This window comes from Helicoverpa armigera, chromosome 25 (assembly GCF_030705265.1).
Source record: "Helicoverpa armigera isolate CAAS_96S chromosome 25, ASM3070526v1, whole genome shotgun sequence".
In the NCBI taxonomy this organism is placed as follows: Eukaryota; Metazoa; Arthropoda; class Insecta; order Lepidoptera; family Noctuidae; genus Helicoverpa; species Helicoverpa armigera.
This window is the reverse complement of record NC_087144.1, coordinates 9,411,387-9,427,018: the sequence shown is the minus strand read 5'-3', so window position 1 is coordinate 9,427,018 and position 15,632 is coordinate 9,411,387. Positions and strand designations below refer to the sequence as shown.

Below are 15,632 nucleotides of genomic sequence, written 5' to 3'. Positions count from 1 at the left end.
CAAGGAAGTAAAGGATGGCAAGCCATATCAAATCAAAAGAGTAAACTACAGCTTTTTTTCGCTGGTAATGTTACTCTTGTCTTTCATGAGCATTTTGACCACAGCATACGGTTCATACAATGTAACACAATTAAAAGACAATCAAGGTTTTTATTTGGACAAAATTGCAAACATGCAACTAATCAGAGATGAATGGAAGATAGTCACATACTATGACATGAATTCACTTTGGCAAGGTACCGAAGCATGCAGTAAATACCTCGGCTACTTAGAACAGCTATGCAATAAGTTTAAAGAAACATCACATTGTGACGTAATTCAAGTTCAACTAAAGCATGAATTCTCAGAACTCGAGTACTATAACCACCTGCTGCTGAGTCAGCATACCGGCACGCGCCGCGCACGAGACCTGCGCCGCCGCAAGCGAGGCCTTATCAACGGTGTAGGGTATCTTGCAAACAATTTATTCGGTGTACTTGATGAGAGATTCGCAGAACAATATAAACAAGATATTCAATCCATACGTGACAATGAAGATCATTTAATCTCGCTGTTGAAACAACAAACAACGGTAATTGAAGCAGAATACAACATTTTGAAAAGAAACGGGCAAGCAATTAATAAGCAACACAAGATGCTTAATACATTATCAATCAAGCTAGATAGAATAGAAAACGTTTTATTGAACGAATCAGAGAGAAATCGAATCATGAACGATTTCAGTACGGGAGCAATCGCTACAAGCAATGTTCTCAGACAGCTAAAACAATCCAAACAAGTTTATTAGATACCGTAACAGATGTTTACCACGGAAGACTCAATATTCATTTATTGTCACCAGAACAACTGAAGAACACGCTGAATACAATATCGAGTCATCTTTCAAAAGATCTTACGTTACCGATCAATAACTTACAAATCAACTTTAAAACATTTATCATTTATTGACAGTCAAAGCAAGAATGACTGAAGAGTTTTAATCTTCGAATTGAAAGTACCTCTGGTGTCTAGAGATACATTTTCCATCATGAAAATTATCCCAATACCTCAATCTGTAGGTAATTCAAGGATGGCTACATTAACTCCGATTGCTGAACATGTTGCAATCAATTTAAAGAAGGACTCGTATTTACCAATGTCCATATCCGACGTTCAGGTATGTCTAAGTGACAATGTGGACAATTATCTATGTCATATAGAGAAGCCAATTTATCATCTCAAGAATAATGAAAAATTTTGTGAACTAGAACCAGACTCAAGCAAATGCAAGATCAGCATTACGACTTGTTCGAACCAATGGACAGCTCTTAGCAAAATAAACAATTACGCATTTTTCTGCTGTAGTCAGTGTGAAATAAGAGTTCTATGCGGCGATAATGTGTCGCCGGGGCAGATAATAAAAGCAGGCATATTGGGAGTCGAACACGACTGTCTAATTAAAACTGAAAGTTTTACCGTTTACTCACGCAATGAAGCTTTTAGCACTTTAAACATAAAACCATCGTTAAAGCTACCTGAGATAGAACCAATTAATCATATCATAAACGCAGGCATCTCGACACCACTGATACAAAACAATACACTACTCTCGAGTAACGAGGAGTTCGACGAAATCAAGAAACAACTCCGCATACTTAAAGCAAGTGAAAAGTTACCAAATCAACTTTCCTATCACGATATCCATCACTACACAGCATTTTATGTGATGATCGGAGTTGTGTTGGTGGTTGGAGCAGGCTTCATGGTACGGCGTCGGCTGCACAACAGGCGGACCGCTTCTCTCGAGGTGGCAAGGGCCGCATTGGCAAGTCTACAGGCAACGCAACACGTGACCCCGGCACGGGCAGAGGCTGGGGCCTCTCTGTCATCATCCACTGTGGAATATAGTGCTAGTGCGCGTAATCAGTGTGAAATTCCGTGTGTGTCAGATTACAGAGAAATTCCAAAGGTGCATAAGTTAGACAAGTGTACAGTGCCTATATCACGTAAAACGGAGTTCAAGTAGAGACTCTAAGCATTAAATAAGGACCAATTGGAATCACCTTGTTAATCATCAAGTATAAGGACCAATTGGCATCACCTTGTTACTCATCTTATCATGTTCATCTCATACTCATCTTCCCGCTCGGGAGCATGTACGGTGCAACCGCACATTCCGCACATCAGCATTTTACGCCACTTACATTTTAATTCATAATATATGTTCAGTTCGCGTTGAGCTACCAAGTTGGTCAAGCGTTCTCGTTACAGCCAACAAGGGCTGCGTCACTCATTTCATTCACTCATAGTCCATTAAGCTCATCGTTACCTTTAGTACGTTTCGGTTAATACAGTAGTGTTCAGTACTTAACAATCTTTTATTCCTTTCCACCATCATCTAAAGTATTGTAGGGTCCAGCAAGGGATCATACAATACTTGAGGAAGGTAAACTTTAAAAGATATCGTCAAGTTTCAAATGAAACATGAGCGGTTGTTGGCATGGTGGTAACCTTGTCCCGAGTCAAACAAGTATATGGATCGCATAAGGCGATTCTCGCTGCCCATGGACACCCACAGCATCAGGCACAGTGCGCGCCGCCTTCCCGAACAATGAGATTTTTCCAGCTGCAGAATTGGAATGGTGGTTAGTGAGGGAGGGGGTTAGGGCGACCCGTAACCGAGCTCACACAATGAAACGCAGCAATAGATACGAAAGACAATCAAGACAAAATAATGCAATATTGCTTTTGAGTTCCTTTTTTATTTTTGTTAAGGTTTAAACAAAATATATGAACAACTATAGATTTGTGAATATCGTGTACGTCGTAATAATAAAGCATGTGTTGTTGCAGCATGCGGCGCGGGCGCCTGCGCCAACGGCGGGCGCTGCGTGCGCAGTGCGGGCGCGTGGGGCGGCGCGGCGTGCGCGTGCGCGGGCGCGTGGGGCGGCGCGCGCTGCGGGCTGTACGTGGGGCACGACCACGCCTGCGCCGCGCGCGCCTGCGCCCCGCCCGCGCTCTGCGTGTGGGGGCCCGACCGTACGTAGCGCCTGTGAGTGTGCTCTGTGGCACCGCCCGCACCCCGCTCATTGCTCTGTGTTGCGCAGTGAGCCCCACCGAGCCCGGCGCCGTGTACTGCGCGTGCCTGGAGGGCGCCAGCTGCAGCACGCCGCACACGCCGGCGCCCCCGCTGGCGGGGCCCGCGGCCGCGGACAGCAGCGCGGGCGGCGCGTGGGCCGGCGCCGCGCTCGCCATGCTGTCGCTGCTGGCTGCCGTGCTCACGGCGCTCTACTTATTACACAGGAGGAGACGGTTTGTGCCATTATTTCAATCAATTGAACTCTCGTGCTCTAAGCAGCTAAAGCTTTCTACGTCAAATGTAGTGTAACTGATGAGCTGAATCAGACATTATTCTGTATTGTGTGTGCAGCGGCGCGTTCGTGCACGCGCGGCTGTCGGACAACGTGGAGATCAACAACCCCATGTACCTGGCGGGCGAGGACGAGCTGGAGCCGGCGCACGCGCACGCGGTGAGTGGCGGGGTAGGGCGGGGCGGGGTGGGACGGGGTGAGGGGGCACTGGGGGAGTGAGCGCGGCACTAACGAGCGGTGTGTTGCAGCAGAACGGCGGCAGCCACTTCGCGAACCCGGTGTACGACAGCATGTACGCGGCGCCGCAGCACGCCGAGGTACAGCCGCGAGCGCGAGCGCATGCGCAGTACCGCCCGCTGCACGCCTAGCGCCCGCACGCACACACACGTGCTGCCAGCAGCTCTCTACTCTAGCGTTATACAATATGTATTCTAATTAGCGTCCTCCCCGTAAGGATAATACAGGCTAGCTATTCACATGGCTCAATAAAATATCAAACTTTATCTATTCACCGTAGTAACAATAACCTTAAATTGAGTAAATTTTAACAAGTTACAACACTATTTTTGACGGTTTGACGGACGGCGGATTTTGTTCGACCGATATGGTCCGTTTTCAACCGTCGCCCGCGCTCCCCTGTTTTGCAATGTAAGTTAACCTTCCTTTCCAAAATATTTTTATTTATTTTAAACAGTTTTCTTTTTTAAAGTCTAGCCTGTATTTGTTGACACCAATGTACATAACAGTACCTTCATGGGGCGGACGGTAAATTTAATACATATTGTATATACAAACCGCATAATGGGAATGACTGCCACGATTCCTCACTTATAATTTGCAATATCGAAATTCACTAAATTACACTAGTTTACAGTACATTTGTTGCCGGGATTTTTTAAGCTGTTGTTCACTACTCATATTTAACCATATTTAAAACTATTAGTAGTTTTTTTTTATCAGCTCTAGTTTTTGAGATTCAGCTAAGTGCGGTTTAACGAGAAAAAACGTGTATTTACCTTAAAGAATATTTGTTTAAAAATTATATTAATTGTTAAGTTCCAAAAAACTTGGCTTTAAAGCTCTTCTCTTATGTGTAGACTTTGGGAAATGGCGTATCAGAGACCAGCAATAGTCAGACATCATATTTACATCCCAGAAACCCAGATAACGTTCTTCCATGACACGTTAATCTTGATGCATACGTTCTCCCTGCTCTTCGCTCATATCTCCTAAATTTTCCGGAAATCTGTCCAGATGACTGAAGAGGAAGTGAGGAAGTGCTCAAATTGCATCCCATATCTCTTAATTGTAAGAGCAGGTCTTCGACAAGTTCAACATAATTTTCATTATAATTTTTCAAAATTCAATATAATTTTTACTCTCTGAAAGTTCAGGTGAATGCTGCACTGGACGCTGAACACATGTACTACTCTGGTTTTGCCATTTAGCTCGATGTTTAGTGTTTAAGCTGTTTATGTTCACGCTACAAAAGTAAGAGTCGTCGAGATGATTTTTCGATTCTTTCCAAATAGTTGGTGTTTTAAGTTTAAAAGTACTTCTTTTACCACTTTTCCATAATCTTAAGTATTCAACGCACGATTTACAAACACAATCAGGAGCCCAAGATTTGTCATTTTTATCTAACAACATTCCAAAATATAAAAAATAAGTATTTTTAAGCGTCTCTGATGACATTTCTACACTTCTCAGACACATGTTCTCCACATAAGTAACAAACATGGTTTGGATTGTTCAAACAACGCCTCCTTGAACTACTCGTGTTGTAAAAACTTCACATATTTGTATAATTACAATAAAATACGTACTTTAGCGACTGAAAAAGGTTTAGAAAAGAGAAAGTCAATAACAAGTAAAGTCGAGCTACAAAAAAATTTTTGCGGGTAGAATTAATAAAAACTAAACATAAGTGAATGTTACCAGCCATTAAATCCACGGCAACAGGCAAAAAGTTTGATTTTGTAAACTAGTGTTATCATAACTTATTGCACACAAAAATGTACTCGAGAGACTGTTACTATAAATGATACTGAGTGCTGTTTGATTGAAATCATAACTGATCTAAAACATATAAAAATATCAAAAGTGATTTCATACGTAATTGGCAACCTTTCGAGACACACTGGCATGTCTGTGTGTCTAGGTCGTCAGTATAATACAGGTATAGGAGGAAGGTCACCGCTGCGGTTTGTACGTCCGCGTCGGTATCACTTATCAAAAAAAAACAAATGTCATCTTGAAAACGAAGTACGGAAAGTACATCGTTTCGTAATCACAGAGATGAAAAACATGTACTTTCCCGGAAACGGAGCGTCGCCGAGCGCAGCTCACCGGCGCTGACTCATGCAGAGGGAAGTTGTCCACTCTGCCGTGAGTGGCGTGTGTGTGTGTGCGGTGCGGGCGACGCGTCAGTGAGTGCGGCCTCTGTGCAGGAGCACGCCAACCTGCTGGGCGCGCGCGCCGCCGACGCCGCGCTGCTGTGAGCGCCGCCGAGCGCAGCCCGCGCCGCCGCGCCGGGGACTGCACGCGATAACGACGCTACACTCACATACTAAATGACATTGAGCAGTGCGAGCGAACCTGGCATTTGAACGAGACTCCATCAAGTAGCGAGCAGCGCGAAAGCGTCGCATTCAATTCTGGTTTTGACAAAAAGAAAAAAATAACTAATTAAGTGACCGGTGTCCGCTAGACGGACCACACCTTTTTTGCTGTCGTAGCAATTGGTGACTCGCCATGTGTACAATGACACTAATTAGAATCTCATTAAATAAATATAGTTTGTAAGTATAATTATGATAACGTGAGTGGCGCCGTGTGCACCCGGTGCACGACGACACGTCGCGTACTATGAGGATCAGTTACGTTGTAAATTGCTGATATGCTGTATCTACTCTTGCCTCTTGACAAGTACATCTATGTCAAACTTTCTACTGATAAACTTTTGCTGAACAATTCATTATAATATGTACCTACGTGTAAATAAGTTAGTAACTCGCTACAAAAATAAATAACTTGTGCCATATAGATGTTGTATCCACGAGACAAACAGCAGCACAGATCATAATATTACACCCCAACATAAAGGTTCATCTTAACAATGTATCTAGTACAAGCCTACTGTGTAGTGTTGAAACATTGTTGCTTCATGTTTTAGCATTATCATGTTTAGATTATTCATTTGAGTTGTTTGCTCCTGAAGTGTTAAAGCTCTAAAGTCCAAATGTGTATTATGTTTCAACTATTTGCTTGAATATAATCATCAAGTGACGCAACGAGGTCACTCGGCTGTACACGATCAAATTAATTGTCTAACGAACAATGTACCTACTCGACATTTTGAAGTGCATCATTGTATTTATTTACTGCGAATATACATATTTACTTACTTATAGTTAAGAGTACAAGTAACATGGCCAGTTTAGTTTGTAAGTGAAATAAATGAGCAGCAGTTTGGCGTTGAACTTGAGCAACTATTATATCATCGGCAGCTTCTTGACCTTGCGTTGTGCAACTAATGTGATGTTTCTGTATTTTTTTACTTTTATGATTATTTTAAGTTACAAATGACGGTCAGCCATCAGGCAGCTAATAAGCGGTTTGAATATACATTCATAAACAATAACGTTTGCTAAGTGAAGTTCAGTTTGACATAAGCTTAGGGACCTTGTGCCAAATTATGTGTACACCGCAGTGTGCGGCTATTATTGCTTTATATTGATTTGCTCAAATTAAATGCGCATTTTTGTGTGTTGGTTGCGCGATATTATTCAAACAAACGGAAAACATATCAAAAGAGATTATCTATCAAGTACAATTATAATGTTTAGTTTTAGTATAAACAATGTATTCGTTATTGTTCATCATCACAATACTACGATGTCTGCTATCTGTTTTGTAGAAGTAGATAATAGTTGTAATTTTATTAGTTTTAAGTAAATAACGTGAAAATAAATAATAATGTGACTCAATCTTGTTTTTTTATTCCTCTACCTACATAAATTGTAAAGTAGGTGCGAGCCTTCATCAGTATCCGTTCGCGCAATGTCGAGCACTACTCTGTCGCATGAAGCTCAACAGCTGGGCAGTAGCACTAGCGCCGTGAACAAAGGCGCCGAAACACTCGTCGGACCGCAAGTGGATATACGGGGAGTACATAGTTATACGTAGAGTAGATATCAACAGACATCTATTTGAGCAATTCCTCGCTCATACTCTAATCAGCCGTAATTTATTAATTTAATATTCGCTGATGAACATGGTCGGATTTGTAATTGAGTAAAAATGGGAACGTAATTTATTGTGTGCGCCATGGCATGGGCATCAGCATCAATTAAAACATGGAACATTACGGTGTGTAAGGGACAGGGATAATAATAGAAAATGAGTAGTATAATGAAATGAGCCGTATAATGAAATGAGTAAATTGTAAATAAATGATAATATAATAGTTTATTGTATTTGCTAGGCAGGCTTGTGTCGGTCAGTAGAACTCGTCGGAGTCGTGCAGGGGCGCGGCGCTGTTCCGCACCTGGTCCTGCGCGAGGTACATCTGCGCCACCTGCTGCGCCGACGTCGCCTGCTCCGGCGTCTTGTCGTCGCGCTCGCGCACGAACCTAACACACACCATACTCATTATATACCACGCATGTGACATTTTATATCTGAAAGGTTCAATTTTGTAACGAAGCGTATGTAAGGGGAAGTCAAATGTAGGCAGACCACTTCTTTGACCAAGTGTAATAAATGATGACGATGATGTTCTCCTAGCTGATTATCGGCTACGGCGGCTGTTTTCATGTAAGAAGATTAGCACAAGCATTTGCGCAGACACAAGTGCACTCACTATTCCTTGACTCTCATAGCCCGATGGGATGGCAATTCGACACGACCAGAGAGAGATCAGGCGCAGGACCGACATTGACGTGCTCTCCGGTGCAAGGGTGTATCAATCACCAACTACCAGGCTCCGGGCTGCTTTGTGAGTCTTCAAAAACCCTCAAGCGATTTCGGCCCGACTCGGGAATCGAACCTGAGACCTCGTGGTCAGCAGCCGCGCTTGCGACATCTAGACTAATGAGACAGTAAATGATTGAATAAGTGTCATGAGGAGGGCTGGCATGAGCCGGCTCGTACCTGGGGAAGCGCAGCGAGATGCCCTTGTCGGGCGCCACGAGCCCGCGCGCGGCGCGGTGCGCGGGCGACAGCGACAGGTCGGCGGCGCGCAGCTCCCACACCAGCGCCGCCGACACCCACACGTCCGGCACGTGCGCCTCGTCGTACCTGCGCAAAAAGCGAGCCGAGTGAAGTAGGTAGTTATAATTTAAGAATAAATGCCAATAAATATGAATGCGATTGTTATTAATGTGTCGACTTACAATTGTTAAATGCGATATAAGTAACTAGCTTCCGCCCGCAGCTTCGGCCGCGTAGAGTTCGGTTATATCGCGTTTCCAAGAGAAATCTTCAAAAGTCCGGGATAAAAACTATCTTATGTTCTTTCTCATACGCTCAATACCGTCATACGCTGTAAAACCGGAATTTTCTATGTGGGCCGAAAAGCAGTTGAATTAAAATGGAACTGGGCTGGGCACGTCAGCCGAATGCATCCTGACAGATGGGAAAATATCGTCACCCAGTGGCTACCACAGGATGACAATTGCAGGCGGGGTAGGCTCCGAAAGAGATGGCGGGATGAGCTGGATGCCTACAACCCTGATTAGTGGAAGAATTCAAAAGATCGAGAGGTGTGGAAGCAAAATGGGGAGGCCTTTGCCCAGCAGTGGGACAGTACAGGCTCAAGGCCAACTCTATCTCAGTACCAAATTTTATAAAATCAGTTCAGTGGTTTAGACGTGAAAGCGTAACACACAGACAGACAGAGTTATTTCCATCCCTCTCAGCTCGGATTTCTCTGTGTCCAACCAATTTAGTATCTTATTGCGTTGGAATAAAGTTTATTTTCGTAAATGTATAACTTGATAGTTATCGTCTTGTTTGGGTACTACATGTATGGGGTGACGTACCTGTAGTAGGGTCTGGGCGCGGGGATGACGTGCTGCTGCAGGCGGGCGGTGAGGCTGCGCAGCTGCTCGTCGCTGAAGCCGGTGCCGAGCTTGCACAGCGACTGGAACTCGTCGGCGGCGGCGTCGCGGCAGGCCAGCAGGAAGCCGCCGAAGTGCGCGGCTCGCTTGCCGCGGCCGTGGTACGCGCCGATCACCACGGCGTCCACCGTGTCGCCCACGCCGTCCAGGTAGTCCTTCTTGAGCTGCGGACACAGCGCGGGTGAGAGGCTGGCGGGGAGGGGCAGCGGGCCGGCGGGCGGCGCGGGACAGACCTTGAGCCAGTTGTGCGAGCGTCGCGCGATGTCGTAGCGCGAGTGCGGGCCGCGCAGCGCCTTCACCATGAGCCCCTCGCACGAGCCGCGCACCGCCTCCTCCATGAACTGCTGCACCTCCTCTATGCTGCTGCAGTCACGCGACGTCGCGAACTGCCACTGGCCTGCCGGACAAGCGCATAGTAGCGTTAGTCATCTGTACTCGTAATGTATATGTTGTGAGGAAAGCAGCGCTGCCGAGTACCTTCGACTTGGTTGAAGTGTTCCCTGAGCGCGTCGCGGCGCTGCTGCAGTGGCTGGTGCACGAGGGACTGGCCGTTGAGGAACAGCAGGTCGAACACGAACACGCACACCTGCACCTTGATGTCCGCCTCGCTGGCGTCCTTGCGCTTGCGCGTCGACAGCACCTGCACACACGAGCGTCAGTAACGTGCACGAGGCACGGCCGCGGCCGGGTGCTGAGCTCTCGTCACCTGGAAGGGCAGGATCTGCTTGGTGTCGGTGTCGAAGGCGACGGCCTCGCAGTCCAGCACGCAGCTCCACACTGACGGCTTCAGCAGCGCCGGCAGCCGCCGCAGGATGTCCGGGTACTTGCTGCAAAAACATTTGTAAATGTTAATACAATGTAGATCTTTTTTTTATTAAACGGTTTTATTTAGCTCACCCAGTTTGTTTTATTCATTCTTGGGTCAGATTTAGTCATTCAAATTTCACCCTCTTCCTGTCAACCGATTAATCTGAAATTTTGTATACACCTTTAATTCCGATGACAATACAATATAGTAATATCAATAACATTGTAAATCCAATATGGCCGCCGGCACAAAATGGCGGATAACGTAGATTTTATCAATCCCATCAATATGGGTATCAAATGAAGGGGCTCAACAAGCAGAATACAATATACTATAAAAAATTGAAATCCAAGATGGCGGCCGCTACAAAATGGCGGATAACGTAGGTTTTATCAATCCCATCAATATGGATATCAAATGAAAGTTCTCAACCAGTAGAATACAATGTACTATATAAAATTAAAATCCAAGATGGCAGCCTCTACAAAATGGCGGATAACTTAGGTTTTATAAATCCCATAAACATGGGTATCAAATGAAAGGTCTCAACAAGTAGAATACAATTTACTATGCAAAATTGAAATCTAAGATGGCGGGTAACGTAGGTTTTATCAATCCCATCAATATGGGTATCAAATGAAAGTTCTCAACCAGTAGAATACAATGTACTATATAAAATAAAAAATCGGTAAAAAAAACTTTTAAGTTAAACGGTTTTATCTTATGTGCACTGAAAACTAGAAAATAAAAAAAATCGGTAAAAAAAACTTTTAAGTTAAACGGTTTTATCTTATGTGCACTGAAAACTAGAAAATAAAAAAATAGTTACTTACCTGTCAACCTACGTAGGTGGTCCCGGTCATATTAGACTAAAATAAAAACGTGGGGCCCATTAACTATTGCTGTAGTACTTTCTTCTAGAGGTATAATAGGTGTGGATTGCATCGACTTACTATAATCGTAACTGGAGATTTTGACAATCAATAATCAGCCGTAGCTCATGATCTACCAAAGTATAAAGATATGCTTTGCCATAGGTAGGATTTCACAGGGGCCCCACGTTTTTATTTTAGTCTAATATGACCGGGACCACCTACGTAGGTTGACAGGTAAGTAACTATTTTTTTATTTTCTAGTTTTTTTATTATTAATTTATTACACAGTACAACATGTGGATATAAGAGTGTGACCTGGTGTTGTTCTCCTGGTTGCGGCTGAAGACGGCGGCGCGGGCGTAGTCGGGCAGCTCGGCGGCGCCGGGCACGTGGATCTGCGCTCGCTCGCCGTCGTACTTCCACTCGCACGTGAACTGCTCGCTCTCGAACCTGACACACGCACACGGCGATCATTTAGCGATTAGCTCACTATTACTTATACATCGACATATTAAATATGATATAGATTTGACGTAATAAGCTTTTTATTAAAACTACAAATGATAGTGATGACGACAATGCCTTGAATAAGTTGAGAGTGTAGCGGTGTAGTACCTGTCGAAGATGTGCGAGAGCTGCTTGGTGGGGTGCGCCAGCATGGGCTTGAGCGGCAGGCCGGGCGCCAGGCGGCAGTGCGCCGGCAGCGCCGCCAGCCCGTGCGCCAGCAGCGCCGGCACCAGCTGGCCCAGGTCGGGACACTCGCAGTATGTCGTCTTCAGCACCAGCGCCGCCTCGTCCACCCGTGCCTGTGCATGCACTCACATGAGTCTCTTGTAGTGTTACCAGCGGCAGATATTTTCACGAGAAAAGTAACATTGCCTTTTATATATTTTTTTAAATATTGTATTAAAGTATTAACCAAATAATCGACTGACAATGTAGAAAAGACCAACTAATTTTGTAATCAGTAGGTAAAGTCTTTCAATTCTGCAACTTTGTCATTGTTTTTCATAATCGTTATATGAAAAAAAGTTATATAGGTAATGTATTAGTAGTAATAATTATATTGAGTCGTGTAACATGGAGGAAACATGAGAGGCGATGTGCACTCACCTTGAACTGTTCGGCGGAGAGCCCGCGCGCGGCGTCGAGCTGCGTGACTCCGCCGGGACCGGGCGGAGTGCGCGTCGCCGCCGCCGCCAGCGCCTGCAGCACCGACTGCTCCGCCAGCCCGATGCGCAGCTTGCCCTCCAGCGACCTGCCACAACACTCATATTATATGTGGGATGGGTTCGTCATCAGGTGCTCGATATATCATTGAGGACACAACATAATAGTCAAAAAACTTTGATTAACACTTGTCATAAACCAAGTCACAAATCACAAGACAATCTACCGCGACTCAATGCGAACTGTCTGATTGTGCCGACGGCGTGCACCACTAACACTCGGCGTTGCGTCAGAGTGCTCGGAACTACCGACAATCTTACCTATTAGCGCCGTCTACTTAACACGACTGCAGCTAGGACGGACATGAAGACACACACTAGACTAGTAGCGTTTTCTACTGCATCAAAGCTTGACCACTGCAGCGCCGTCATACATGTGTGCTTCTGATGCTATTACTCCGTCACACAATATGAAGACTGAACAACTGTGTTTATACAATTGATATAGTTTATGTGGTACTTACCTTATGAGAAATTTAGCTTCAGAGTGTCTACAGGCGACGTACAGCGACTGGATCTTGTTGATTTTCTTGGAGACAGATGCGTGGCCTGCAGGCAAATGAGAACATCAATGTATACTGAGACAGTTTGTTTGTATATTTTTTTAATGTTATGTATGTATTAAGCTCTCAGGTCAAATATTGTTACTGAGACAACCTTTTTGAATAATTTAGCAAACACAGTAATATGATGAGGTGAGGTACCGGTCATGTGCGCGATCTCCTTGAGCGCGGCGAAGACCTTCCGCAGCGTGAGCGGCGGCGGCGGGAACATGGTGCGCTGCTGCAGCCGCGCCGCCTGCGCCGCCGCGCCCAGGTCGGCGCGCTGCCCGCGCAGCTGCGCCAGCGTGCGCCCCGTGCACTGCCCGATGGCCTTCATCAGGTACGTCTCCGCGATACCCAGCTCCAGGCTCTCGTAGGCGGGCGCCAGCCTGTTGAAGCACAGGTACACGCTGGGCAGCAGGTCCTCCGGCGTCAGCGCGATGACGGAGCGCAGGTAGTTGCTGAGGATGTCGACGATCTTGAGCCGCGCGGAGGTGGCCTCGATGAGCTCCAGCGTCCGCGCCAGTGCCAGGTAGGGCACGGCCTGCCCCGCCCGCCAGCACGCGTCCCGCACCGGGTGGTACTTGCTGGACGCGGGATTGTATTCCGTCTCTAACACAATACAGACCAGCGTTCACATCACATCTATTTGCTGACTATTAACACAAATTAACACAAATATATAAAGAAGCAGTGTGCAATAACAAGTGTTAACTCACCCGGCACTATGTCCTGTACGTCAGTGTTGACAGGTTCATCCTGCTGGTTAGTCTCGTCCTCACTCTTGACTTCTTTCTGCTCTTGCTTTATTTCTTTCTTTGGAGTGATTCTTTTGAACATATCTGTAGCTGCTTTCTTCTGAGAAGGGCTGTTAGTACTATTGTCTACAACTAGCGATTTCCTCTTTTTACTCTTGGGCGATGCATATGTCTTAGGTGATGTGGATTTTTCTATTTTAACTTGAATTTGTTTCTTTGGTGACGGAGTGGGTGACGCTGCAGGCTCCTCATCAGAAGAAGCAACTGCTGCTGCCTTAACGGACGCATCTGACTCACTGCCAGAGCTTTCAATGCGCTGACGTTTAACCTTCTTTTTCTAAGGGAATTCAAATATGTACTTAAAACATTATTCTACATAAAATATTTTAGTTTAGCAATAAGATCAAAAGTACCTTGTTTGAGCCTGGTGGTGGATTGATGTTTTCTTTCTTTGGAGAGGCGTCACTGTCACTGCTCTCTAACCTGGGCCTCTTTGATATCTACAACATGCACAATAAATAGTTTATTACCAACCATGTTGGGTATATGTGTAAACATCATTGCTACTCAATAAATAAGCAATGGCATGGGTGCCATGGAACTTACCTTAGCTTTTCCATTAGTGATTGGTACATCAACTTGGGCATCACCATTCGCCTCTTCCTGCTCATCAGTGGTCTCCACCTTCATAGCGGCTCTGGGCGGAGACACCTTGAAGAATGATGTAATGCTTCTCTGTGCCATGTCGGTGCTTGCAACAGCTGCACGTGCAATTCTCACAGGAACAGCTGGCATTAGTGCGGGTGCTCGTGTGACAACACGTGCCGGCTTCACTACTCTACTCACAACCAGTCTGAGTGCCCAGTTCATACGTCACCTACGCCACAACTGTAATTTTGATGCTATCAGCAGATTCACAATACTACACACTGCACCTATTATCTAAAAGTATCGAAATATATCAACACTGGCTCTTAAAACTAGTTCAACTATTGAAATACTTCACAATACGTGCAACATTGCAGGGAATTGTAAACCAAGCCATGTATTAGTGTATGCTATGTAATGTACGTGTCATCGACGTGAGCCCGTGCGTGACCCCAAAGAGTTGTTGAAGATTATAATACGCCAGTACACTATACGGCAACTCACTCACTAAGTCTGTTTATTTCAAACATAATATAAAAACTGGTTGCAAAAGTATTTCAAGAGTCGATAGAAGTGTCGGTCTTTAGTAGGAGACACCAATTATTTAACACTCTGAGAAAGGAATGTGATAAAGACGAAAAGAATTGGGATCTTCGTGGTTCCTACAGCGGCTGATGATTGTAGTTTATTTAATTTATATAAAATGGGATTTTATTAAATTACTTACAAAGGTCCCGAAATAAAAAAGGCGCGAAGAACAATAACTATTCTATCTAAACAAGATGTCATGTCATGTCATTGTCAAATAGAATAAACATTTATTCGTTTCGTTCTAAAACTATAAAAACCATTGAGAATGATAAAAACTCCGATGAGATCCGGTATTCCGGTTAGACTGGAAGCCGACCCCAACATAGTTGGGAAAAAGGCTCGGAGGATGATGATGATATGATAAAAACTCAACACTTCATCGTTAAATACATAAATACCAATGTGTGCCAATTTTGATGATTCAATTTAATAAGATGATGATAATACGTAAGTATATGCTGCCGTCTTGGTTCCATGGGCACCTCGTTGTACTACTAATCTCAGAAGCTACTGGCCCAATCCGAAAAATCCATTCTAAATTAGACAGCCTATTTATTATGCCATGTCGTTTCTTTTGCAAAGTAAATATCTTCAATAAGTAGTTACGCAGTGATTTTATCAACCCTTGGAATCTATTTTTTTTTTTTCAAATTAATATTTATATTTTAAATGACATAAAATGATAAATATCAATGTGGGTTTTATTAAA

General features: G+C 44.6%; 2 protein-coding genes across 2 annotated transcripts in view; one reads left to right on the top strand and one right to left on the bottom strand.

The window, feature by feature from the left end:
- The window catches only part of LOC135118701 (prolow-density lipoprotein receptor-related protein 1-like), a 34,482-nt gene extending 27,143 nt beyond the window's left edge, over positions 1–7,339 (top strand). The window contains exons 12-16 of the mRNA XM_064041328.1: positions 2,833–3,018; positions 3,087–3,291; positions 3,410–3,509; positions 3,599–3,667; positions 5,801–7,339. Of these exons, the coding sequence (XP_063897398.1) occupies positions 2,833–3,018; positions 3,087–3,291; positions 3,410–3,509; positions 3,599–3,667; positions 5,801–5,851 (611 nt within the window). The 3' untranslated portion in view covers positions 5,852–7,339. The remainder of the gene's footprint in view (positions 1–2,832; positions 3,019–3,086; positions 3,292–3,409; positions 3,510–3,598; positions 3,668–5,800) is intronic.
- A 417-nt stretch (positions 7,340–7,756) lies between these two features.
- The window catches only part of Dnalig1 (DNA ligase 1), a 362,733-nt gene continuing 354,857 nt past the window's right edge, over positions 7,757–15,632 (bottom strand). Inside the window, exons 2-15 of the mRNA XM_064041392.1 lie at positions 14,291–14,578; positions 14,098–14,184; positions 13,646–14,021; positions 13,089–13,538; positions 12,849–12,933; positions 12,269–12,413; positions 11,771–11,961; positions 11,471–11,605; positions 10,179–10,299; positions 9,950–10,112; positions 9,706–9,869; positions 9,395–9,636; positions 8,505–8,651; positions 7,757–7,984 (exon numbers count right to left, since the gene is read on the bottom strand). Coding sequence (XP_063897462.1) covers positions 7,852–7,984; positions 8,505–8,651; positions 9,395–9,636; positions 9,706–9,869; positions 9,950–10,112; positions 10,179–10,299; positions 11,471–11,605; positions 11,771–11,961; positions 12,269–12,413; positions 12,849–12,933; positions 13,089–13,538; positions 13,646–14,021; positions 14,098–14,184; positions 14,291–14,554 — 2,703 coding nt within the window. The 5' untranslated portion in view covers positions 14,555–14,578 and the 3' untranslated portion in view covers positions 7,757–7,851. The remainder of the gene's footprint in view (positions 7,985–8,504; positions 8,652–9,394; positions 9,637–9,705; positions 9,870–9,949; positions 10,113–10,178; positions 10,300–11,470; positions 11,606–11,770; positions 11,962–12,268; positions 12,414–12,848; positions 12,934–13,088; positions 13,539–13,645; positions 14,022–14,097; positions 14,185–14,290; positions 14,579–15,632) is intronic.